This window comes from Salmo salar, chromosome 09 (assembly GCF_965601325.2).
Source record: "Salmo salar chromosome 09, fSalSal1, whole genome shotgun sequence".
Lineage (NCBI taxonomy): Eukaryota > Metazoa > Chordata > Actinopteri > Salmoniformes > Salmonidae > Salmo > Salmo salar.
The window spans coordinates 83,595,529-83,621,496 of record NC_138299.1 but is presented as its reverse complement, the minus strand read 5'-3'; the positions used below and the strand labels follow the sequence as shown (position 1 = coordinate 83,621,496).

The 25,968-nt window shown below is 42.4% G+C and overlaps 1 protein-coding gene across 1 annotated transcript; it reads left to right on the top strand.

Annotated features, from left to right (window-relative positions):
* Window positions 1-441: 441 nt before the first annotated feature.
* On the top strand, window positions 442-25,653 carry LOC106611984 (X-linked interleukin-1 receptor accessory protein-like 2). The gene is made up of 3 exons (XM_082955999.1): window positions 442-580; window positions 1,067-1,234; window positions 23,661-25,653. The coding sequence occupies exons 1-3, from the start codon at window positions 442-444 to the stop codon at window positions 24,359-24,361; spliced, it is 1,008 nt and encodes a 335-aa protein (XP_082812125.1). The 3' UTR covers window positions 24,362-25,653.
* Window positions 25,654-25,968: the final 315 nt, after the last annotated feature.

Sequence of the window (25,968 nt, the reverse complement as noted above, 5' to 3'; positions counted from 1 at the left end):
GGATGAGAAATTATGCTGCTATCATCTGGAGTGACTGCAGCTAAGATTGATGGCTCATATTTGGTGAACGGCAGTGGGGCCAACATAAAGGATCATTGCTAGTTTTGCAACCCCAGGCCCCTTTCATACACACGCACACACACACAAACAGACGTTCAATAATGTGTGTGAAAGCATACAGTGAAAACACATTCCCATATCTCCCTCTTTATGCCATGTTTATGTAAATTATAGTTCCTCACAGAGCACTGGGAAATTACTAAACCCTGAAGGGCCCCAAGAACTCTGAACAAAAGCTTCTGTCGACAGTGCAAAGAAAACACTCTTTAGTAGAAAGATACAGAGGAATTGTGATGGGTAATGTTATTGTTGTGGCTGTTTAGCTGTTTCTCCTCAGTCCTTCATATCTCTCTCTGTTTGTATCTATCTCCTGTACCAGACATGTACAGGCTAGAGCTGGCTGGTGGACTGGGAGCCATTCTGCTGCTACTGGGAGTCTTCACGGCCATCTACAAGTGCTACAACGTGGAGATCATGCTCTGCTACCGGAGGCACTTTGGGAGTGACGAGACAGAGGACGGTGAGTGTTTGTCACCTGGGGCTAGGCTGGGCGTGTGCTACATGGCCAGCTCTGGGCCTTTCCCCCTCCCCTGAAAGCCAGTGTAAGTCTCAGAGTAGGAAAAATGTCAGCGGCCCGGAGACTGTGACAGAAGCCGTTTTCTCACCGTATTAAGGATTCACCCAAGTGAAAATGATGTGCTTGAAATTCACAAGAACTAAAGCCAGTGCTCTGACCCTGATTTTAGTGACACAGGCTGAATTCAGAATAAATTCCCATTCCGACCACTTATCCCATAGTTGTCTGTATCCACACTGCTTTGTTTTAGGATTTAAGTTTCACGATTTTATGACATGGTTGTCACCTTCTAGGATAGAGCCCCTTGCTTACAGTTACAATAGAGGCATACTTTTGTTGTTAAACAACTATTTCATTTCATACTCACATCTTGAATTCTCATTTGATAACAAAAAACTGTCTCTCTGTCTTTGGTCTCTTCACCAACAGACAACAAGGAGTATGATGCCTATCTGTCCTACACAAGAGTTGAGCTGGAGTCCATGGACAGGGGCTCCAGTGAAGAGGAGCAGTTTGCTCTGGAGATCCTCCCAGATGTTCTAGAGAAACACTACGGATACAAGCTCTTCATCCCCGACCGGGACCTCATCCCCAGCAGTCACAGCAGTGAGTGATCCCCCGCTTCATCCATCCCCCATCACTGTCCCTCATGGTAGAGCTTCTCCCTGATGCCCAGAATTCAGTTGGCTGTCAAGAGGAATCTCCTCTGGCTGTCTTCCTTCTGCCATTGCTTCACATTCAGAGAAAGAAAAGGCAATCTATATGAGGTGGTGTGTGTTGTGGTGTGTTTTTGTGGGCCTGCAAATCTGTCAATGCTGGATCCCCACAAGCCTTCCAGGCAGCTACTCTATTGTTTATTGGTGTTGGCATCTTACTTGAGAGTGGTGTCAAATAGTTACATGTATGCTAAAGGAAGAGAGGAAATTAAATTCAGCAGCTGCGTTTTACCAGAGTTTTACATTTAACTTGATACATGTCAATTCACCTTGGTTTTCCTCTTTACACACAGTCAAAGGTGCACACACGCGAGCTAACACTCTCTTTCACACACACACCCCAAGCCCCAACAGACACATACAGATCGGCCCAACAAACACATCCCTCCATGGATGTCATTTTGCCCTATACAATAAATATATACGTTATCCTCCCTCCTTGCCCCCCAAATAACTTAGAAACTAATGTCCATTCCTTGCATAATTTAACATGCAGTGCATCCAAAATAAATCCCCAACTGCTTAGGCTGGTCCAAGCCATGCTTCCAGAAATACACTGCTTTCTATGGCTATTGACTCACAGGCACACCATGGGGCTCAGTAGGGTGTATTGATAGTTGGGAAATTGCTGCATAGGTAATGAATTATAGTTAAGTGTTCAGTTCACTGAGAGGCAGTCTGCCATCATTAATACCAACACATTTACAGATCAGGACAACGTAACCAAATGACAATGTGTTTAAACACCTAATTTGTTCAGAAAGAGAAAATATTGAGGAGAGAGAGAGAGGGGGTGGAGGGAGAGAGGGAGGAAAGAGAGGGAGGAAAGAGAGAGAGGAAAGAGAGAGGAAAGAGAGAGAGGAAAGAGAGGAAAGAGAGGAAAGGTTCACTGGTACTTATTTGTATTAATTAATTTACATAATCATCAGCAAATGAAAGAAATGCGTGAGAAAAAATAAAAAAGCTCTCCAGCTCAGTCCCGCTCATACAAATTGTATTATTTATGCACTGCAAATTGACCGTGAAATTGCAATGTGTTGTTGCTCTTCCATCATTAATTTTGTTAGGAACTGGCAAGAGATGAAAGGAAGAGCATTTCAAATCAAATCCACTGACATCGCCAAGGCAAGGTTAACATAATATGTATGCCTATGTCATTACTAATTAAACATCTGTATGTCAAGTAATATAATGTATGTAAACATTGTAAAGATATTAATCTTTTTGACCATATTTGAACTCTATTAGCATAGAGCCTCTGTATTGCAGTCAAAAAAGGCAACAACATTAATATATTCCCCAAAATCCTATATTCACCTCCTGTCTGGAGTCTGGACACCCCTGATACTGTACATACAGTGCCTTCAGAAAGTATTCATACCTCTTGATTTATTCCAAATACTTTGTAGAATCACCTTTGGCGGTGATAACAGCTGTGAGTCTTTCTTTTGTTACGAACCGGCTCAGAGTTCGCAACAAAAGGGAGACAACGTGGAGATAAGGAGTATCAAAATATATATTTATTAAATAAAGTAACTAAGTAATTAACAATGGTGTGTGTAATCAGTAATCAGTAGTGTGAGTGTTTTGCATACCTGAATGTAATAATGCAGAGTGTTGAAAGGTGCCAAAGCAAACAACAAGGTGTCTGCATGGAGAGAGTCTCCTCCATGAATGTGGAAGAGGTGCCTTTATCCTGGGACACACCCGGACCCAGGTGTTTCCCATGTAGCTGACGACCCTCCCAGCTCTGCCCACCGGCATCCCAACAAGGAAATAAGAACAAAAAGAGAGAATACGGCAGACAGAGTGGGAGGGTCGTCACACCCCCCCCCCCCCCCCCCCCATAAAACCGGGGACCAACAAGGACCCCGGAACAACGTACCAGCCTCTGCGTCCCAAATTGACAAGGGGTTACGTGTTCACAGTTCAACCTGCCCCAACTAACTTCCTCCTCCTCCCCAGACCTCAGCAACCTTTACACAGGAAGCAACTTTTAAGAGGAAAGAAGAAAATGAGACCAGGAGGGAACAGACAGGAAAGACAGAACATGACAACACCAAACAATGGTCAGTCACGTAAATATTCAGGAACAGGGCGCACGAGAGAGCGCATCAGCAATCACGTTATCAGTTCCCCAGATGTGCCGCACATCGAGATGGAAGGATTGTAAAAATAAACACCATCTCATTATCCTCTGATTAGGACGCATCATGGACCTGAAAAAGGTGAGAGGGTTATGGTCGGTGTAGACCACAATAGGTACTACTCCCGACCCAACATACACTTCAAAGTGTTGTAGCGCCCAAATGAGTGCTAGCGCTTCTTTTTCAATGACCGAATAGTTCAACTGATAAGTTTAATTTCCAAAAAGTTTAACCAACAGGCCTCTCAACCCCAGACTCATCTGCTTGCTGCAAAACTACCCCTGCCCCCACATGACTAGCATCCACCTGCAAGGTAAATGACAAATCCACGCGAGGGGCAGCCAGCACCGGAGTTGAGGTAAGCAACCTCTTTGCATCTTCAAAAGCCTGTTGACAATGAGAAGACCATACGTAAACAGCCTTAGCTTTCAGCAATTCTGTCAAGGGAGCGACCACAGTAGAAATTTCCTACAAAAGCCATGGTAGTAACCAATCATTCCCAAGAAACGCATAAGTTCTTTTTTTGTAGTTGGTGGTGGAAAAGCATCAATAGCTACCACTTTAGCCCGAACAGGACGCACTTCACCTTGCCCAACCACCTTTCCAAGGTATGTAACAGTCGCCTGAGCAAACTCACATTTAGCCAAATTGATCGTGAGGCGACCTGCAGCCAGATGTTCGAACAAGGCTTGAATACGGGACAGATGTTCCTCCCAGGTATCTGCATATATCACTACATCGTCCAGATAAACAGCGCACCCGGCCAGACCTGCGACAACCCTGTTCATAAGTCGCTGAAAAGTGGCAGGTGCATTACGCAGGCCGAAACTCATAACCGAATACGAGTACAGACCAGAGGGTGTAATAAAGGCAGAGATTTCACGTGCCCTACTCGTTAGTGGCACCTGCCAATAGCCCTTTAACAGGTCAAATTTGCTCACAAACTTAGCTGCTCCGACTTGATCTACGCAGTCCTCCATCCGAGGAAGAGGAAATGAATCTGGCTTAGTGACAGCGTTTACCTTACGGTAGTCCGTACAAAATCTGTTTGTTCCATCCGGTTTACTGACCAAGATACAGGGAGAAGCCCAACTCGAGAAAGAAGGCTCTGCTATCTTACTCTCCAGCGTGTACCTGACCTCAGCATCCAGACAACGCAGTTTCTCTGCAGAAACTCTATAGAACCGCTGACGAATGGGGTCCGCATCTCCAATGTCAATATCATGCTCTATCAAGTTTGTACGTGTTGGTGTATCAGAAAACAACTCTGGAAATTTCCAAATCAGACCAACCATCTCTTTTCGCCCATCAACAGGTAGATGAGTAAGAAGGTCGTCCAAAATATCCAGTGTCTCTGAATTTTTCAATCTACCTTGCAGTATGCAATCATCGGGACCAGGAACATCTTCCTCATCATGCACAGACCTAGCATGAGAAGAACCAAAGGATGTAACGGTATCAGCCAAAAGAACAGGTTTACCGTCCTCTGAAGACTCCCACTGTTCAGTCTCCGTTGAACGTGCATAATAGGGTTTTAACAAATTTACATGGCACAGTTGGTGTGCTTTTCTCCGTTCTGGAGTGGCAACTAGATAATTCTGCTCAGTGTACTGGCGCACCACTGTATATGGACCTTGAAACTTGGCTTGAAAAGGAGAACCAACAATTGGCAGCAGAGCAAGAACCTGGTCACCTGGACCAAAGTGACGAGGCTCAGTTTGACAATCAAATATGCCCTTCATCCTTTCCTGTGAAGATGATAGCATTTCTTTCGCCATTTCACCAGCGGCGTACAAGCGTCGCCGGAAATCACACATACGATAACAGGGACTGAGGAGGCTCAGGAGAATTCCAATCATCCCGGAGAACAGATAAGTCCATGCACCCTATGTCCAAACACAAGGTCATTTGGACTGAACCCTGTGCTCTCCTGTGAAACCTCCCTAGCGGCTAACAGTAACCAAGGCAACCCCTCCTCCCAATCCTTATCCATCTCAGTACAATAAACTCTCAACAAAGACTTAAGTGTTTGATGGAAACGTTCCAGTGCTCTTTGACTTTGCGCATGATAGGCGCTAGACAAATTGTGTTTAATATGGAGCTGTTGGAGAACCTGACCAAAGAGATTAGAGGTGAAATTTGATCCTTGATCACTCTGAATGACCTTAGGGATTCCAAACAGTGAGAAAAACTGAGTCAAAGCTTTTAACACAGACTTAGTCGTGATAGACCGGAGAGGATAGGCAGCAGGAAACCTAGTGGTCTGACACATCAGTCAACAAATAATTACTACCCTTTTTAGAACGAGGTAGAGGACCAACACAATCAATAATCAGGTACTCAAAAGGTTGGCTGAGTACAGGAATAGGAAACCGTGGTACCGGCTTAATAGCTTGATTATGTTTACCAGTTAATTGACAGGTGTGACAAGTTTTGATGAAATCAGAAACATCTCTCTTCATTCTAGGCCAAAAGAAATGTCTTAATATGCGATTGCAGGTGTTCCTCACACCCATATGTCCAGCAACGTCGTTGTGAGAAGTTGTCAAAACCAACTCACGAAGCTTAACTGGTACCACAACCTGACTAATTGCCTCCCCCAGAAAACAACTACCATGAGACATCCACTTTCTCATCAGGACATCCTCTTGGAGAAAATATCCATGTGCGACATCTCCCAACTGTTCCACAGGCACAATTTGGTCACGCAACTTTTCTAATGTGGGGTCAGTCCGTTGCGCATCGATTAGATCGGAGCGGGGTACAGATAACGGGATAACAGGGAAAACAGTGAGAGACGTCTTTGTGGTATTCTCATTTACCGACGCAGTAACTAGGTCGCCATGGATCATAGAACGCGTCACTGCACACGCAGAGAACACCTCTGGGAAACTCCGCAGACTCATCAGGAATCCCTACAATTGACGGTGTAGTGGAAACCACTAGAGATGGAGACACAACAGGCTATACACGCTCACCAGCCAAGTTATTCCCAAGGATAACGTCGATACCCTCAATAGGCAATGAAGGACGCACCCCCACAACAATCTCACCTTTCACCAGTCCACAATCCAACATTAGTCTATGCAATGGAACTGACAGAGTGTTCAAACCTATTCCCCTAATTAGCACACTATTCCCTAATCAGTCTCAGCAGAGAAGGGTAACAGAGATTCCAACACAAATGATTCAGAGGCACCTGTGTCTCTTAGGATCTTCACTGGCACTAGGTTCTTACTTCCTAACAGAGACACAAAACCCTCCGTAATGAAAGGTAAATAGTCTGGATCAATATGGACTTTCACATGCCCCTGGGTATGAGACAATGTGTCAGGAGTGAACTGATGTAGAACAGGTGCAGCTAACGCCGTAGGCTTAGATTTAACAAAAGTACCTGTACTGAATTTATCCTTAGACCTAAGAACCGGACATTCGTTTTTCCAATGACCTGAGCTTTGACAGTAGTGACACTCTTGACCAAAGTCAGTTTTACCACGGGAGTCAGGCTCAACCCTAGTTGAATACAACTCTGCCCGTGAACCAGAGTATCTCGGTGAGCGAGGTCCAAATCTCTCCGAACGTCTCCACTCACTCCGAATACGGGGCTCTACAAAAACAGTTTTGTGAGTCAAAACATATTCGTCTGCCAAAACCGCAGCTTCAGCGACAGTTTTAACTTTCCGTTCGTTAATGTACGTCGCTATACGATCAGGGACTGTGTCCTTAAATTGCTCTAACATAATCAGCTCACACAGCCCTTGGAAAGTCATAACTGCAGAGGCGGAACACCAGCGATTAAACTGTGAAGACAATTCTCGCGCAAACTCAACATGAGTCTGCTTATCATCCCTTTTTAAAGTTCTAAATCGTTGGCGGTAAGCCTCAGGAACCAATTTGTAAATCTGTAACACCGCCGTTTTAACCTTATCATAACTGACACTGTCGGCTACACTAAGAGCTGAATATGCTTTCTGCGCTTTACCAGTCAGCACACACTGCAACATTAAAGTTCGGTCAGAACCAGGCCAACTCCTAGCGTCAGCAACACGCTCAAACAACGAAAAGAATGTCTCAGGGTCCCTTTCAGGGTACCCTTGAGGCAACAACCGTAAATTCCCAACAATGTCAAATGTGTCCAGGGCACGACCAAAAGAGGAACGACTCCTAAGTAAATCTGCGTCACCTTCCCAGAGCAAACTCTCCCCTGAGAGCTTTCCTTCCCTAACCAACTCTAGTCGCTCTTGTTGCAGCTTGATTTTAGCACGCTCCATATCCTGTTTAAATTCCAATTCCTTTTCATATTTTACACGATCGTGCCCTAGCTGTAACAGAAGCAGCTCTTTCTGCTGTTCAAAAAGAAGACTACTAGGACTAACCGATGGAGTGGTAATTGTGACATATCGGGGAGACGGCGAGTCCTCAGCAGAGGCTGCCCCAGTGGTAACGTCAAGAATACCACTCTCCATCAGATTGGCCTTCAATATTAACCTAATAGAATTTTTTAGATGTTTATCACTATTTAGATGTTTATCACTGTTTATCACTAATTTCAACCTAATTTCAACCTTCAGCAACCTTCAACAGCTGTTCTTTAGTACATAAGTCTAACAGTTCCTCTGATGGAAAGCGAATGAACTCGTCTACATTAGACGCCATAGTCAGAGAGAGGAAAAAAAAATTCTCACTCAACCCCTCTACTGAGCACACCAGACCACAACAAGAGAAATAACAAATCACACTGGCACCACAGAAAGAGAGATGAGATATGGAGCTTCCCCAAAACCTACAATAACTCAACCCTAGTCTTCATGCAGATTTGCGGTGGGTAATTATGCACTGTAGCCCGCTAGCAAGGAAGTAACCCCCCAGCACGCTGGCAGATTCCACCAAGCCACGGATGTGCCCCCGAGACAACTGCTCAGTCCACAGACACCACACAAAAATAACAAACATTAACAATGCCCAACATATTCCAAAAATTAAACACGTCGCTAAGCCTATCAGGGGAAAAAGACTATAGCTCCGGGTAGTAAAGTTCACTACCCTATCCAAATCTCCCACTGAGGTACACAGCTGATTGCACTCACCTCCTCAGACCGATGTCCCAACAGCGAGTAGAACAAGCATTTCCAGGCTAGGCAGGGGCCTGGAAACTAACCAATGTACTCTCTCCAACACAGCACACAAACCAAACAAACAAAGGCAACCAGTACTGAGCACCAAACTCAAACTAACAAAAAATATACAAACAAAGCACCTACAGAATTTAACATACCTCCACCTTTTCTCCCAAACACAATCCGTTCAAGATCCCGGACGAGCCCCCACTTGTTATGAACCGGCTCACAGTTCGCAACAAAAGGGAGACAACGTGGAGACAAGGAGTATCAAAATAAATATTTATTAAATAAAGTAACTAAGTAACTAACAATGGTGTGTGTAATCAGTAGTGTAAGTGAGTGTTTTGCATACCTGAATGTAATAATGCAGTGTTGAAAGGTGCCAACGCAAACAACCAAAAAACCACAACTACCAAAAACCACAAGGTGTCTGCATGGAGAGAGTCTCCTCCATGAATGTGGAAGAGGTGCCTTTATCCTGGGACACACCCGGACCCAGGTGTTTCCCATGTAGCTGACGACCCTCCCAGCTCCGCCCACCGGCATCCCAACAAGGAAACAAGAACAAAAAGAGAAAATACGGCAGACAGAGTGGGAGGGTCGTCACACTTTCTATATATGCGTAAACATTAGTATACTGTGATCTATAAGGCCATTTTGGGAAAACTGCCACTTTCTCTCTGTTCATCTTTGATAAGGTCAGAAAATAACTTCCAGTTACGGTCTCACTCCTACTTACTTTTAACAGTTCCTAAAATCAGATCATGGCAAAAAGTGTTTCAGCTGTAGCTCTGTGGTCCTGGAATTCTCTCCAGACCAGCTTGAAACTCCAGGATCTTGTTTACTTGGAGGAGTTTAAAACTTTGGTTGACTCACATGTTACTGGGGAATGTGATTGTCGTTAGCACTTGATGCGGTAGTACATATCATTTATTTTTTATCTATGACGCTTGTATGTTTCTGTAATTGAAATGTATGTGCATCTACGTCCCACATTTTGTTCATGCTGTGTCTAAGTTGTTACAGTATGTCTATTTGTCTCAAACATTGTTCCCCCCTGCTGCTGTCTTGGTTGGACCAGGTCTCTCCTGAAAAAATTATGTTATCTCAATGAGACTAACCTGGACAAATAAGGTTAAATAAAAACATTTAAAAGTCTCTAAGAGCTTTGCACACCTGGAATGTATAATAATTCTTCAAGCTCTGTCAAGTTGCTTGTTGATCAATACTAGACAACCATTTTCTAGTCTTGCCATAGATTTTCAAGCTGATTCAAAGCTGTAACTATGCCACTCAGGAACATTCAATGACGTCTTGGTAAGCAACTCCAGTGTATATTTGACCTTATGTTTTAGGTTAAAGTCTGGAACTGTTTTAAAGTCACCATTGGCCTTATGGTGAAATCCCTGAGTGGTTTCTTTGTTCTCAGATAACTGAGCTAGGAAGGATGCGTCGATCATTGTTGTGACTGGGTGTATTGATACACCATCCAAAGTGTAATTAATAACTTCACCATGCTCAAAGGGATATTCAATGTCTACTTTTATACCCATCTACCAATAAGTGCCTTTCTTTGTGAGCCATTGGAAAACCTCCCTGGTCTTTGTGGTTGAATCTGTATTTGAAATTCACAGCTTAACTGAAGAACCTTAAAGATAATTGTATGTGTGAGGTACACAGATGAGGTAGTCATTCAAAAATCATGTTAAATACTATTATTGCACACAGTAAATCCATGCAACTTATTATGTGACTTTTATGTGTTAAGCAAATCTTTACTCCTGAACATATTTAGGCTTGCAATAACGAAGGGGTTGAATACTTATTGACACACGACATTTCAGCATTTCATTTGTAAAAATGTCTAAAAACTTAATTCCACTGTGACCTTATGGGTGTTTTGTGTAGGCCAGTAATACAAAATCGCTATTTAATCAATTTTAAATTCAGGCTTTAACACATCAAAATGTGGAATAAGTCCAAGGGTGTGAATACTTTCTGAAGGCACTATAAATACAGTATGTACCCCCGATATTTAAAGTTTAAAGTGTCACGGGTACTTAGGGCAGGAGGAAGGAGTAGAGTCAAATGCAGGAGATATCATCCAGTAGCTCGAAGTTTATTCACAACCAAACACTAGGTGATCAAAAGGCACTGGGAGTGCACAATACCCAAAAGGGAAACAGGTAATCCACAAAGGGAAAATCACGCACGGGGTGCAGCCCGGCGAGAAAATAAATCCTCCAATATAAAAACGATAGAGAAGAAACGGCCACAGCGTAAACCCGCTGACAAACAAACAATCCCGCACAACACACAACCCCAAAGGAACAAACTAAATACCCCCCCACTAATGACAGAAATGACAACAGGTACGGACCTAGACAGACAAAACACAATGAACACAGAAACACAGATCGGCGGCAGCTAGTAGACCGGCGACGACGACCGGCGAGCGCCGCCCGGCCGAGGAGGGGCACCATTTTCTGTGGATACTGTGACAGGAAGTGTACATACACCTTTACCAAATACATTTAAATTCAGTTTTTCACAATTCCTGACACTTAATCCTAGTAAAAATGAGCTGTCTTAGGTTAGTTAGGATCACCACTTTATTTTAAGAATGTGAATTGTCAGAATAATAGGAGAGAGAATGATTTATTTCAGCTTTTATTTCTTTCATCACATTCCCAGTGGGTCAGAAGTTTACATACACTCAATTAGTATTTGGTAGCATTGCCTTTAAATTGTTTAACTTGGGTCAAATGTTTCGGGTAGCCTTCCACAAGCTTCCCACAATAAGTTGGATGATTTTTGACCCATTCCTCCTGACAGAGCTGGTGTAACTGAGTCAGGTTTGCAGGCCGCCTTGTTCACACACGCTTTTTCAGTTCTGCCCACAAATTTTTCTATAGGCTTGAGGTCAGGGCTTTGTGATGGCCACTCCAATACCTTGACTTTGTTGTCCTTAAGCAATTTCGCCACAACTTTGGAAGTATGCTTGGGGTCATTGTCCATTTGGAAGACCCATTTGCGACCAAGCTTTAACTTCCTGACTGATGTCTTGTGATGTTGCTTCAATATATCCACGTAGTTTTCCTGCCTTATGATGCCATCTATTTTGTAAAGTGCACCAATCTCTCCTGCAGAAAAGCACTCCCACAACATGATGCTGCCACCCCCGTGCTTCACGGTTGGTATGGTGTTCTTCGGCTTTCAAGCCTCCCCCTTTTTCCTTCAAACATAACGATGGTCATTATGGCCAACGAGTTCTATTTTTGTTTCATCAGACCAGAGGACATTTCTCCAAAAAGTACGATCTTTGTCCCCATGTGCAGTTGCAAACCATAGTCTGGCTTTTTTATGGCGGTTTTGGAGCAGTGGCTTCTTCCTTGCTGAGCGGCTTTCAGGTTATGCCGATATAGGACTCGTTTTACTGTGGATGTAGATACTTTTGTACCTGTTTCCTCCAGCATCTTCACAAGGTCCAATTCACTCAAATGATGTCAATTAGCCTAACAGAAGCTTCTAAAGACCATGACATAATTTTCTGGAATTTTCCAAGCTGTTTAAAGGCAGGGTCAACTTAGTGTATTCTGACCCACTTAAATTGTGATACAGTGAATTATAAGTGAAATAATCTGTCTGTAAACAATTGTTGGAAAAATGACTTGTGTCATGCACAAAGTAGATGTCCTAACTGACTTGCCAAAACTATAGTTTGTTAACAGGACATTTGTGGAGTGGTTTAAAAACGAGATTTAATGACTCTAACCTAAATGTATATAAACTTCTGACTTCAACTGTATATATAAATATATATAGTTGATTCTGTTAGGGATTTGTCCATGAAAACACCAAAACAGTAGATCAATACCCATACTTGATGAGACTTGGGGCCCTGCGGTTAAAACAACACATAGCAAATGGTTGAGCCGCTACCCTGCTACCCTGCTACACTGCTACCCTGCAGCCCCTGCGAAGTGTATACTTTATCAAGTTTATCATGATCCATACTGTTTTACCCACTTATATATACTGTATTCTAGTCATGGCTCATCATATATAACTACTGCTGTACACACCTTTTCTATTCATATACTATCCATACTGTCTAAACATTGAATTGTTTTGTATCGTTAGGTATTATTGCACTGTTGGAGTTGGAAACTTAAGCATTTTGCTCCACCTGCAATAACATGCAAAATACTGTATGTGTGTGCGACCAATAACATTTAATTTAATTTAAATTGATTTAGCTGCTTATCATTGGCCTCATTATTTCTCCACTACATTGTTCAATGTCCAAGTAAGTAGAAAGGATCTAATTTGTGAGTAAGCTGCTCACTGTGCTCACTGTGCTCAGGCAGAGGACTGTTTTCATTCTGCTGCTAATACCTCCATATTGAAAAGCTGTGACACGCTATCTTTCGTCATAAGCCTGGAATATCATGATAGACAGTCTCAAACTCCTATAGCCCTGGTGGCTGATAGCTTTGAACAAGGTCCCCCACACAGTTGTGGTCCCCCACACAGCTGAGATCCCCCACACCACTGAGGTCCCCCACACAACTGAGGCCCTCCACACCGCTGAGATCCCCCACTCCAATGAGTTCCCCCACACCACTGAGGACCCCCACACCGCTGAGATCCCCCACTCCGCTGAGGTCCCCCACACAACACATTCTTCAGCTGAAGCCGCTGTCTCTTAATATTTGTAATATTTTTTATTTATTTATAAGTCAGTAATACAACACAATCCTATACGTGTAATCTTTTCATATGTTAAGCCACATTGAATCAAGCTGCACGGCATAAGGAATGATCATTCAAATGCAAATTGGTTCTGAGTAATATTTTGTTACAATGGATCAGACTTAACTCCCTCTTTAGACTACATTGTGTGCTGCCAGAGGGGAAGTGTAGTAGTTTTCTTTTATAGTCTGCTATGTTCAGGGGGTTTATTCTTAAGTACCTACTGTATTAAGCACAGTGTGGACACTATGCTGTGTAAAGGAAGTTCAAGATCAGCACCAAGAAATGTTGTTTTAGTCTACTTTATGTTTTTACTTCTTGAGATCTCTGTTATAATGCTATCTACTGTGATTAGGCCTTATATTGACTTTCAGTCAACTGATTTAGCTACGAGGCTAATTAATACAGTAAAGGTCTACTCTGAGCATGTGCAGTAGGAGGTGGAGGTGGAGATGGGGCACGATTTGTGTGGTGACACTGGTGCCTGTGGTGGTGCTTGGTGTCAGGTAAGGGAGCTGAAAGGCTGTGTGGGTTGGGGGTGTGGTGGTGGAGCAGTATGTGTAGTGTTGGGGTGGGAGGTGGAGGAGGGCCGATGTGTGATGTGACACATGCAGGTGTAAAAGACAGAGCCCCTGCAGAGGAAGGCAGGACACTGCGGACAGTGATGTGACACTGCGGATACCATTTACCTCTTTACACCTCTCTCTTTCTCTCTCTCTCTCAAATAAATTCAAGGGGCTTTATTCGCACGGTAAACACATGTTTACATTGCCAAAGCAAGTGAAATGGATAAAAAAAAGCTCAATTAACAATAAAAAGTGAACAGTAAATATTACACTCACACAAGTTCCAAAAGAATAAAGACATTTCAAATTCATATTATGTCTATATACAGTGTTGTAACGATGTGCAAATTGTTAAAGTACGAAAGGGAAAATAAATGAATATGGGTTGTATTTACAATCGTATTTGTTCTTCACTGGTTGCCCTTTTCTTGTGGCAACATGTCACAAATTTTGCTGCTGGATTTGTTTTTGAATTCTTTGTGGGTTTATGTAATCTGAGAGAAATATGTGGTCATACATTTGGCAGGAGGTTAGGAAGGGCAGCTCAGTTTCCACATCATTTTGTGAGCAGTGTGCCCATGGCTTGTCTTTCTCAATAGCAAGGCTGTGCTCACTGAGTCTATATAGTCAAAGCTTTCATTAATTTTGGTTCAGTCACAGTGGTCCCCTCTCTGTTTAGGGCCAAATAGCATTCAGAACAACAGATTGTTACCTTGTCAGCTCGGGAATTCAATCCAGCAACCTTTCGGTTACTGACCGAAATCACTTCATTTTAAGTGGATGTAGAATTTAAGGTCTCTTTTCTGGATTTTGATAATTAGTGGGTATCGGCCTAATTCTGCTCTTCATGCATTATTTGGTGTTTTATGTTGTACACGGAGGATATTTTAGCAGAATTCTGCATGCAGTGTTTGTCCCATTTTGTGAATTCTTGGTTGGTGAGTGGACCCCAGACCTCACAACCGTAAAGGGCAATGGGTTCTAGAACTGATTTAAGAATTTTTAGCCAGATCCCCCCAAAATTATTTAACAGGTAAGTTGACTGAGAACACATTCTCATTTACAGCAACAACCTGGGGAATCGTTACGGGGGGGGGAATGAGCCAATTGTACATTTGGGATGATGAGGTGGCCATGATGGTCAGATTGGGAATTTAGCCAGAACACCAGGGTTAGCCTCTATGGGCTAGGTGGGACGAATTCATCCCACCTACGTAACAGCCACTTGAAGCCTGTGGCGCGATTTTCAAAACCTTAAAAATCCTATTACTTCAATTTCTCAAACATATGACTATTTTACAGCTATTTAAAGACAAGACTCTCGTTAATCTAACCACACTGTCCGATTTCAAAAAGGCTTTACAACGAAAGCAAAACATTAGATTATGTCAGCAGAGTACCAAGCCAGAAATAATCAGACACCCATTTTTCAAGCTAGCATATAATGTCACCAAAACCCAGAAGACAGCTAAATGCAGCACTCACCTTTGATGATCTTCATCAGATGACAACCCTAGGACATTATGTTATAGAATACATGCATGTTTTGTTCAATCAAGTTCATATTTATATCAAAAACCAGCTTTTTACATTAGCATGTGACGTTCAGAACTAGCATACCCCCCCGCAAACTTCCGGGGAATTCGCTAACATTTTACTAAATTACTCACGATAAACGTTCACAAAAAGCATAACAATTATTTTAAGAATTATAGATACAGACCTCCTCTATGCACTCGATATGTCCGATTTTAAAATAGCTTTTTGGTGAAAGCACATTTTGCAATATTCTAAGTACATAGCCCAGGCATCACGGGCTAGCTATTTAGACACCCGCAAGTTTAGCACTCACCATAATCATATTTACTATTATAAAAGTTTGATTACCTTTTGTTGTCTTCGTCAGAATGCACTCCCAGGACTGCTACTTCAATAACAAATGTTGGTTTGGTCCAAAATAATCCATCGTTATATCCGAATAGCGGCGTTTTGTTCGTGCGTTCCAGACACTATCCGAAATGGTAAAGAAGGGTCATGCGCATGGCGCAATTCGTGACAAAAAAATTCTAAATATTCCATTACCGTACTTCGAAGCATGTTAACCGCTGTTTAAAATACATTTTTACGCCATTTTTCTCGTAGAAAAGCGATAATATTCCGACAGGGAATCTCCTTTTCGGCAAACAGAGGAAAAATTGACAAAGGCGGGGGCGGTCGGGTCACGCGCCTAAGCCCAGAGTCCCTTGATCGGCCACTTGAGAAAGGCGATAATGTGTTTCAGCCTGGGGCTGGGATGACGACATTCTGTTTTTTCCCGGGCTCTGAGCGCCTATGGATGACGTAGGAAGTGTCACGTTAGAGCAGAGATCCTTAGTAAAAGATAGAGATGGAAAAGAAGTTCAAGAAATGGTCAGACAGGCCACTTCCTGTAAAGGAATCTCTCAGGTTTTGACCTGCCATTTGAGTTCTGTTATACTCACAGACACCATTCAAACAGTTTTAGAAACTTTAGGGTGTTTTCTATCCATATGTAATAAGGATATGCATATTCTAGTTACTGGGTAGGAGTGGTAACCAGATTAAATCGGCTATGTTTTTTATCCAGCCGTGTCAATACTGCCCCCTAGCCCTAACAGGTTAACCTCTTGGGGCTAGGTGGGACGCTAGCGTGCCACCCGTGGTGCACTCCATCAACAGCAGGTGCATTTCAAGAGCGGCAAATTTTAATCCAAATAAATGTCAAAATTCAAATTTTTCTAAAATACAACTATGTTACACCATTTGAAAGATAAACATCTCCTTAATCTAACCACGTTTTACGATTTCAAAAAGGTTTTACGGCGAAAGCATAAATTTAGAGTATGTTAGGACAGTACATTTACAAGAGTTGTGTGTAATGTTTTGTCAAGTCAAAGACAGGGTCACCAAAACCATAAAACCAGCTAAAATGATGCACTAACCTTTTACAATCTCCATCAGATGACACTCCTAGGACATTATGTTAGACAATGCATGCATTTTTAGTTCTATCAAGTTCATATTTATATCCAAAAACAGCGTTTTACTATGGCATAGATGTTGAGGAAATCGTTTCCCTCCAATAACCGGCAGTCAAGTCAGCGTAACAAATTAAATAATTAAAATTAGAAAACATTGGTAAAATATTATATTGTCATTTAAAGAATTATAGATTTACATCTCTTGAACGCAATCAACTTGCCAGATTTAAAAATAACCTTACTGGGAAATCACACTTTGCAATAATCTGAGCACTGCGCCCAGAAAAATACGCGTTGCGATACAGACTAGACGTCATGTTGGGGAGATCTAAAATCGAAAATACTATGTAAATAATCCATTACCTTTGATTCTCTTCATCAGATGTCACTTCCAGGTATCACAGGTCCATAACGAATGTAGTTTTGTTCAAAAAAGCTCATCATTTATGTCCAAAAATCTCCGTCTCGTTAGCACATGATGTAAGCCAGCCGGACTTCTCGTCATGAACGAGGGGAAAAAATATATTTCCGTTCGTTCAAACATGTCAAACGTTGTATAGCATAAATCATTAGGGCCTTTTTTAACCAGAACATGAATAATATTCAAGGTGGACGAATGCATACTCTTTTATAACGTATTGGAACGAGGGTACCCAACATGAACTCGCGCGCCAGGTGTCTAATGGGCCATCATCGTTCCATGGCTCTTGTTCGGTCAGATCTCCCTCCAGAAGACTCAAAACACTTTGTAAAGGCTGGTGACATCTAGTGGAAGCAATAGGAAGTGCCAAAATATTCCTAAACCCCTGTGTTTTTCAATGGGATAGGTTTAAAGTCAATACAACACATCAGGTATCCACTTCCTGTCAGAAAATGTCTCAGGGTTTTGCCTGCCAAATGAGTTCTGTTATACTCACAGACACCATTCAAACAGTTTTGGAAACTTTAGAGTGTTTTCTATCCATATATAATAAGTATATGCATATTCTAGTTACTGGGTAGGATTAGTAACCAGATTAAATCGGGTACATTTTTTTTATCCAGACGTGCAAATGCTGCCCCCTAGACCCAACAGGTTAACCTCTTACATCTAGACGTTCCGCTAGCGGAACACCTGCTCCAATATCCAATGATAGGCGTGGCGCGAATTACAAATTCCTCAAAAATACAAAAACTTCAATTTTTCAAACATAGGACTATTTTACAGCATTTTAAAGACAAGACTCTCCTTTATCTAACCACACTGTCCGATTTCAAAAAGGCTTTACAGCGAAAGCAAAACATTAGATTATGTCAGCAGAGTACCCAGCCAGAAATAATCAGACACCCATTTTTCAAGCTAGCATATAATGTCACAAAAAACAAAACCACAGCTAAATGCAGCACTAACCTTTGATGATCTTCATCAGATGACACTCCTAGGACATTATGTTATACAATACATGCATGTTTTGTTCAATCAAGTTCATATTTATATCAAAAAACAGCTTTTTACATTAGCATGTGACGTTCAGAACTAGCATTCCCACCGAACACTTCCGGTGAATTTACTAAATTACTCACGATAAACGTTCACAAAAAGCATAACAATTATTTTAAGAATTATAGATACAGAACTCCTTTGTGCAATCGAGGTGTCCGATTTTAAAAAAGCTTTTCGGTGAAAGCACATTTTGCAATATTCTGAGTAGATAGCCCAGCCATCACGGCTAGCTATTTTGACACCCACCAAGTTTAGCCCTGACCAAACTCCGATTTACTATTAGAAAAGTTTGATTACCTTTGGTGTTCTTCGTCAGAATGCACTCCCAGGACTGCTACTTCAATAACAAATGTTGGTTTAGTTTAAATAATCCATAGTTATATCCAAATAACGTCGTTTTGTTCGTGCGTTCAAGACACTATCCGAAGTGTAAATAAGGGTCACGCGCACGACGCATTTCGTGACAAAAAAATTCTAAATATTCCATTACCGTACTTCGAAGCATGTCAACCGCTGTTTAAAATTAAATTATATGCCATTTTTCTCGTAAAAAAGTGATAATATTCCGACCGGGAAAGTGTGTATACGTACAAAGAGAGAGACAATAAAAGCATGGGATCCCCTCGTGCACGAGCCTGAGTTTCATAGTACTGTGACCGGCCACTATCCAAACGCGCTACTTTTTTTCAGCCAGAGCCTGCAAAGCCACGATTCAGCTTTTTGCCGCCTTCTGAGAGCCCATGGGAGCCGTAGGAAGTGTTACGTAACAGCAGAGATCCCCTGTATTGGATAGAGATAATCAAAAAGGCCAAGAAATGGTCAGACAGGGCACTTCCTGTACAGAATCTTCTCAGGTTTTGGCCTGCCAAATGAGTTCTGTTATACTCACAGACACCATTCAAACAGTTTTAGAAACTTTGGAGTGTTTTCTATCCAAAGCTAATAATTATATGCATATTCTAGTTTCTGGGCAGGAGTAATAATCAGATTAAATCGGGTACGTGTTTTATCCGGCCGTGAAAATACTGCCCCTTAGCCATAACAGGTTAAACAGCGTTTGACATGCTTCGAAGTACGGTAATGGAATATTTAGAATTTTTTTGTCACGAAACGCGCCGGGCGCGTCACCCTTCGTCACCCTTCGGATAGTGTCTTGAACGCACAACAAAACGACGTAATTTGGATATAACTATGGATTATTTGGAACCAAACCAACATTTGTTATTGAAGTAGAAGTCCTGGAAGTGCATTCTGACGAAGAACAGCAAAGGTAATCCAATTTTTCTTATAGTAAATCTGAGTTTGGTGAGGGCCAAACTTGGTGGGTGTCAAAATAGCTAGCCCGTGATGGCGAGCTATCTACTCAGAATATTGCAAAATGTGCTTTCACCGAAAAGCTATTTTAAAATCGGACATAGCGATTGCATAAAGGAGTTCTGTATCTATAATTCTTAAAATAATTGTTATGTTTTTTGTGAACGTTTATCGTGAGTAATTTAGTAAATTCACCGGAAGTTTCGGTGGGTATGCTAGTTCTGAACGTCACATGCTAATGTAAAAAGCTGTTTTTTGATATAAATATGAACTTGATTGAACAAACCATGCATGTATTGTATAACATAATGTCCTAGGAGTGTCATCTGATGAAGATCATCAAAGGTTAGTGCTGCATTTAGCTGTGGTTTTGTTTTTTGTGACATTATATGCTAGCTTGAAAAATGGGTGTCTGATTATTTCTGGCTGGGTACTCTGCTGACATAATCTAATGTTTTGCTTTCGCTGTAAAGCCTTTTTGAAATCGGACAGTGTGGTTAGATAAAGGAGAGTCTTGTCTTTAAAATTGTGTAAAATAGTCATATGTTTGAAAAATGGAAGTTTTCGGATTTTCGAGGACTTTGTATTTCGTGCCACGCCCATCATTGGATATTGGAGCAGGTGTTCCGCTAGCGGAACGTCTAGATGTAAGAGGTTATTGACTTGCCTAGTTAAATAAAGGTTAAATAAAAAATAAATATAGGTAGCACACATGAGGACATTTTTCTCTGTTGAGATAATGTCCTTTTTAATTTCTAGCCAGCGATCCAGAAAATGTTCCTGTTTTGACTAATTTAATAGAGTGGTCATGTCTGTTCTATACCAAATTAGCATAACCCCTGAGTCTCTTCCCTGTTTCACACCTGGTAGGTAGGTGGATGGGACTACTGGTTCTCTGTAACCTAGAGGGCAACCGGTGGGTCCATCTCCTCTATACCATGTTTCTTGTAGGATGACAATGTCTGTATTTCCAATGTATTTGGTAAAGTCTTGGTTCCTGCTCTTTAGGCCAAAGGCAGATGACCTCAGACCTTGTATATTCCAGGATGAGATAGTAAAAGTGTTGTGTTCCATAGTGTCTAGTGTTGTTTTTGTGTGGTTTAGGCCCGGACCATTACAGTAGTTGTGAGCAGAGCATGTTGAGCATCTGATACATACCTCTTAGGTCACAGGATGGGGTTTGGGGGGGTGCATTAGTGGGGCTTGGGCCTGTTGCTCTGCTCACGACCTTTTTATATGTGCGGCTGTCATTTTGAGGTCCTTGCTGCAGTGGTGGGGGGCAGAAGAGGCATAGGTCTGATCTGGGGGAGCCTATATAGGGTGTGGCCAGTCAGGGTTTGTTTGGGGTGGTCTCAGCTGGTTGGGGTATAGCTTGTGAAGCTTTGGTCTAGGTGTAGGTCCTCTTGGCATGGGTCCTCTCGGTGCAAGTCCTTGGTGGGGGTGTCTCGCTGGTCTGGGCGGGGTGTCTGTTGCTCCTTTGTGAGGTGCTGGTGCTACGGTTGAGGTTGACGTCCTTCAGGGTTCTGGCAAAAGTTGGGATTGCTGCCTTGTAGGGATGGACCTGGTCGCAAAGGCTGTTCAAGTACAGGGTGAAGTTGTGCGCCAGGTATACATTAGGTTTTGAGGCACAGTCTGGCAAAATTCTTGCATTCACCCGCTGTATGGTGGCAGGGTGAAAGTATTTTTGTGGTAGCAGGGTGGAGGTAACCACTTGTGCGTTGGGGAAAGTGGAAGAAGCTTTTTAAATCAGTCCCTTGAGTGCTGTTGCCACCCTTTCCTGCTGGGTCCTCAGGTCATTTGTGCCTGTGTGAATTATGATGTGGCTAGGGGATCCTAGTCTGTCCTCTGACAACAGCTCCAGGGCATGCCTAGTGTTTGGGCACCAGAGTTTAGCCAGTTTGTGTTTGGGAAAAAGTATTTGCCATTTGAGTCAATGAGGAGCACAATCTGTGGATTTTGTGTGTCCTCGGTGGATGTGGGGGGGGGGGGGGGGGGGGGTTGTCAGGAGGGCTATTGGGGGAGCTGACAGGAGGGCTGTTAGGAGGGGGTGGGGTCTGTTGGGTTGGTGGGTCCTGTGTTGTCTGTCCCATTGTGGTGTTGAGGTTGTGGTCTGAGGTGGGCTATTCTGCTGGCTTGTATGGGGAAGTGTCCTGCTCTCAGTCACACCTCAGCTTTCTGACCTAGTCCTTCAGTGCCATGTGTGCCTCTTTAAGTTCTCTCACCTCAGTCCGTAGAGCAGCCAGCTCTCTCAGACAGCCGTCCATCTCCACCTTCTGCCCTCCAGGTTTTGTTGGGAGGGTGTTGTTGTGCTGGTCTGTTTTGTGGGCTTGAGCTTGACTATCCTCGTCTGCAGGATAGTTTGCAGAGGTGTGATCAGACTCAATCAGGATGGGGGAGTCATCACAGAGAGAGAGAGTTACCTGCTGTGCTATCTCTTTGATCCCATAAAAGTCCTGCTGGAACTGTATGAGGATTCCCTGCACCATTACTGTCCCATACTTGTACATGTTGACAGAGGTTGTTTCGATTTCCTCAATGTCTAATATTCTGAGTTTCCACCCTGGGTCAATACCTTCTCTCTTGACATAGGGGTAGTGTGCTCTTATTGCTCTGTGCCATGCCAGGAGATGGTCTGTGTGGAAAATTAAGTTGCTTACGTTCCCTTCTTTATAGAAGTCAGCAAATCGTGTCTCTGGATTGTTATTGGTGCTTCAAAGGCCTCTGCATTTGGTTGGGGGGGGCTCTCCTGCCATTGTTGGGCTCAAGAGTTTTCACACATCTCACTGCACACTTCAGTGCTAATTGTAGGTGCCGCCAGGTCTGTTCTGTCCTAGCAGCTTGCTAGCTTAGTATACTTATTTACTCAGCTTTATATAATAAAATTACCTAGAGATTATTGTCTTTTACTTTTTGGCTTCAGAAGTAGCTTCAGACTGAATATTACTCTCTCAGTTTTGTGTTGGATGGTATTTCCAGGTTCCGCTATGTTTCTTCTGCAGGTTTTGGTTTGTTAAAAGTATTTTCTTGATAGTTCTTGGTAGCAATAGTCCATTCAGGTAATTTTGTCCAAAATCAAGGTTTTAGGTATGGAATTTTGATGTTGAGGTTAGTATCCTGCATAAGTCCTTGTGGAAAAATTCAAGTTTATCTACAATTATCCAACTATAATTCTATCTTTTTTGCAGAAGAACTCAGGAGCTCTCTCTCTCCCTCTCTCCTTTCTCTCTCTCTGTCTCTCTCGCTCTGTCTCTCTTGCTCTGTCTCTCTCTCTCTGTCTCTCTCGGTCTCTCTTTCTCTCTCTGTCTCTCTCTCTCTCTGTATCTCTCGCTGTGTTTTATGACTCATAAACAGCCTTTATTTACCACTGTCTCTCTCTCTGCTTGGGGTTTTCAACAGGCTAATGAGATCACTATGGAAAAGTGCTCGCCCACAGGTTTAGGATTAATCAGTCAGTATAATGAGAAGGCTATATATTGAATAAAGTGATGTATGTGTTTGGTGTTGTCGTGATACTGTCAGTTTGGCGGTTGAGTGGGAGTAGTGATAGGGTATGTAATGTGACAGATCAGCGTGTTGGTGACTGCTGGGTTTTGTCATGTCTCTGGGTGTTGCTTTAGACCTGCAGCTTGATGCTGCTCTTATCTCAATTCTAAATGGTCAAATATGAATGGTTTGTTACACACTATTCTTTGACATGCTCTCTCTCTCTTTTCTCTTTTTCCCTTTTTCTCTCTCTCCGTCCATCTGTCTGTCTCTTGCGCACTCTCTCTCTCTGTCTATCTATCTCTCTCTCTCTCTCTCTCTCTCTCTCTCTCTCAACGCTCTTTCTCTCCCCCCTCTCTCGCTCTGTATCTTTCTCTCTCCCCCTCTCTCGCGCCCCCCTCTCTCTCGCCTCTCTTTCTGTATCTCTCTCTTTCCTCCAGTCTACATTGAGGACCTGGCGCGGAGCGTGGAGCAGAGCAGACGGCTCATCATCGTGTTGACTCCTGAGTTTGTGGCCAAGCGCGGCTGGAGCATCTTCCAGCTGGAGACTCGGCTCCACAGCATGCTGGTGACCGGGGAGATCAAGGTGATTATGATCGAGTGTGCCAACCTCAAGAGCGTCATCAACTACCAGGAAGTGGAGGCCCTGAAGCACACCATCAAAGTGCTCTCCATCATCAAGTGGAGGGGCCCCAAGAGCAATGAGCTCAAGTCTATGTTTTGGAAGCAGGTGATATACGAGATGCCGGTGAAGAGGAAAGAGATGCTGTCTCGCCGGCAGGTGCTAGACTCCAGGGAGCAGGGTCTGTTCGGCGACCTGCAGACGGTCTCCACCATCGCCATGACGACCACATCTGCCTCGATGGTGCCCGCCCACCACGCCGAGATTCCAGACTTTAACCAGACCAGCCACCCTCAGATGAGACACTACTGCACCCGTAGCTACGAGTATAAGATGCCCGCCTCCCCCGTGCAGATAGCCACCTTGAGTAACCGTCACATATACTGCAATATCCCCATGACGCTGCTCAACGGACAGGTGACTCAGAACAACACAATGGGAAAGAGCAAGCAGGAGATCCACTTGAACAGCACTTTCGTCCCTCTATCTGGGGGGGAACACACAAGTGATATCTGGTAGACTGATATCCAGCTTGATGCCACATCTCTTATGTCTTTGTTTTTTATCTGCATGAAGATTCATTTAGACAAAACACTGATCAAAAACCATTCTGCACACAATCATTTCTCGCTGACTATTTTCATTAGCGGTTAATTGTTTTCTGGATTTTTCTTTTTTCGTTCAGTCTTTAAAGAAATAAAGGACAAAAGGAGTGCTCCAGTCATCATTTTCTTACTTGAAAAATGTCTCCTTTTTTGAGATGAGTAATAAATGAAAAAACCTTGTTTTTAATGTTCAAGGTATTGTTATTATGTACAGTTTTCATATCTTCTATAGACATTCATGATGATTCCTTTAAGATTTTAATGGTGTGAGTATGTGAGTGAATCCAAATTTAAAGATTCTGACTTGTGATTTTTCATGGGAAAGGGGAACGTTTCTCATTGCAGCACAATTCTGTGAAGATGGACTGAACACATTCTCTGTGAGCTTTAAAAATGTTACAGTATATTTAAGCAAATCAATAATGTTTGAATTTACACAAGCTATTGTCATTGTTTGAGGCCAATTAAATATGAATATTTGAATTGTTTAATGCAGTATTTGTTTGAGTTGTAGTCTGTGACTAGTTGCTGTCTCTTGAGTTCTGCCTCTTACTTTGCTTATTTTAGTTGTACAAAACAAGAAGCCTTTTTCTCTGCTGAATTCCTCCCCTGCTTCACCTGCCTTCCTTCCTCTGTCGGCCACATTGTTTTCAGATGGCTATTGAACCGATGGTAGTTTTGACTGAATGTATTGTAGAAATTAAAGGGAACTGGAATCACCTGAGAGATATTTGCATTTGTATCTATTTTATTTTATTGATTTCATTTGCTAAATCATCCTCTTTTCAGTTTCTCTGCTATTTCTATCTTAGAAAATTCATCCTATTTGTCTGCAATGATTTGTAATATAGCAGCCTCTATCTGTCTCATTGAGTTATAGAGGAATGATCAGCTTCTAATCTGTCTCATTGAGTTATAGAGGAATAATCAGCCTAAATGCCAAGATTGTAACAAAAATTACTTGGTGATCTTCAAGAGCAAACTAAAACACTAACGGCAGGAGGTCAAAGAGATTGCAGCGATCAGTTTGAACCATTGTTGACCTGCCCACAGATGTCTTCTTCAACACCAGTTATATATCGTATAAGTTTATTTAATGCCTTTTTGTCTGTTTGCAAGCTGATGGATTTTGATAGTGGTTCCCTGCCATTCGTAGCCAGAGCATCAATGTGCATTCTCTACTTATATGATGAAATAACATTTTGTTTGGACCCTTGCGAATGGCTGTATATTAAATCATGTTGAAATAAACCGGTTGTTTACTGCTTGATTTATTCTATATGCACTGTATTTATTCTATAGGCACTGTATTTATTCTATAGGCACTGTATTTATTCTGTAGGAACTGTATTTATTCTATAGGCACTGTATTTATTCTATATGCACTGTATTTATTCTATAGGCACTGTATTTATTCTATATGCACTGTATTTATTCTATATGCACTGTATTTATTCTATAGGCAGTGTATTTATTCTATATGCACTGTATTTATTCTATATGCACTGTATTTATTCTATA

Coding starts and splice junctions, on each gene's coding strand:
- LOC106611984 (XM_082955999.1), top strand. CDS start 442: ATGTACAGGCTAGAGCTGGCTGGTGGACTGGGAGCCATTCTGCTGCTA. Junction 581..1,066: donor GAGTGACGAGACAGAGGACG/GTGAGTGTTTGT, acceptor CTTCACCAACAG/ACAACAAGGAGTATGATGCC. Junction 1,235..23,660: donor CCGGGACCTCATCCCCAGCA/GTCACAGCAGTG, acceptor TCTTTCCTCCAG/TCTACATTGAGGACCTGGCG.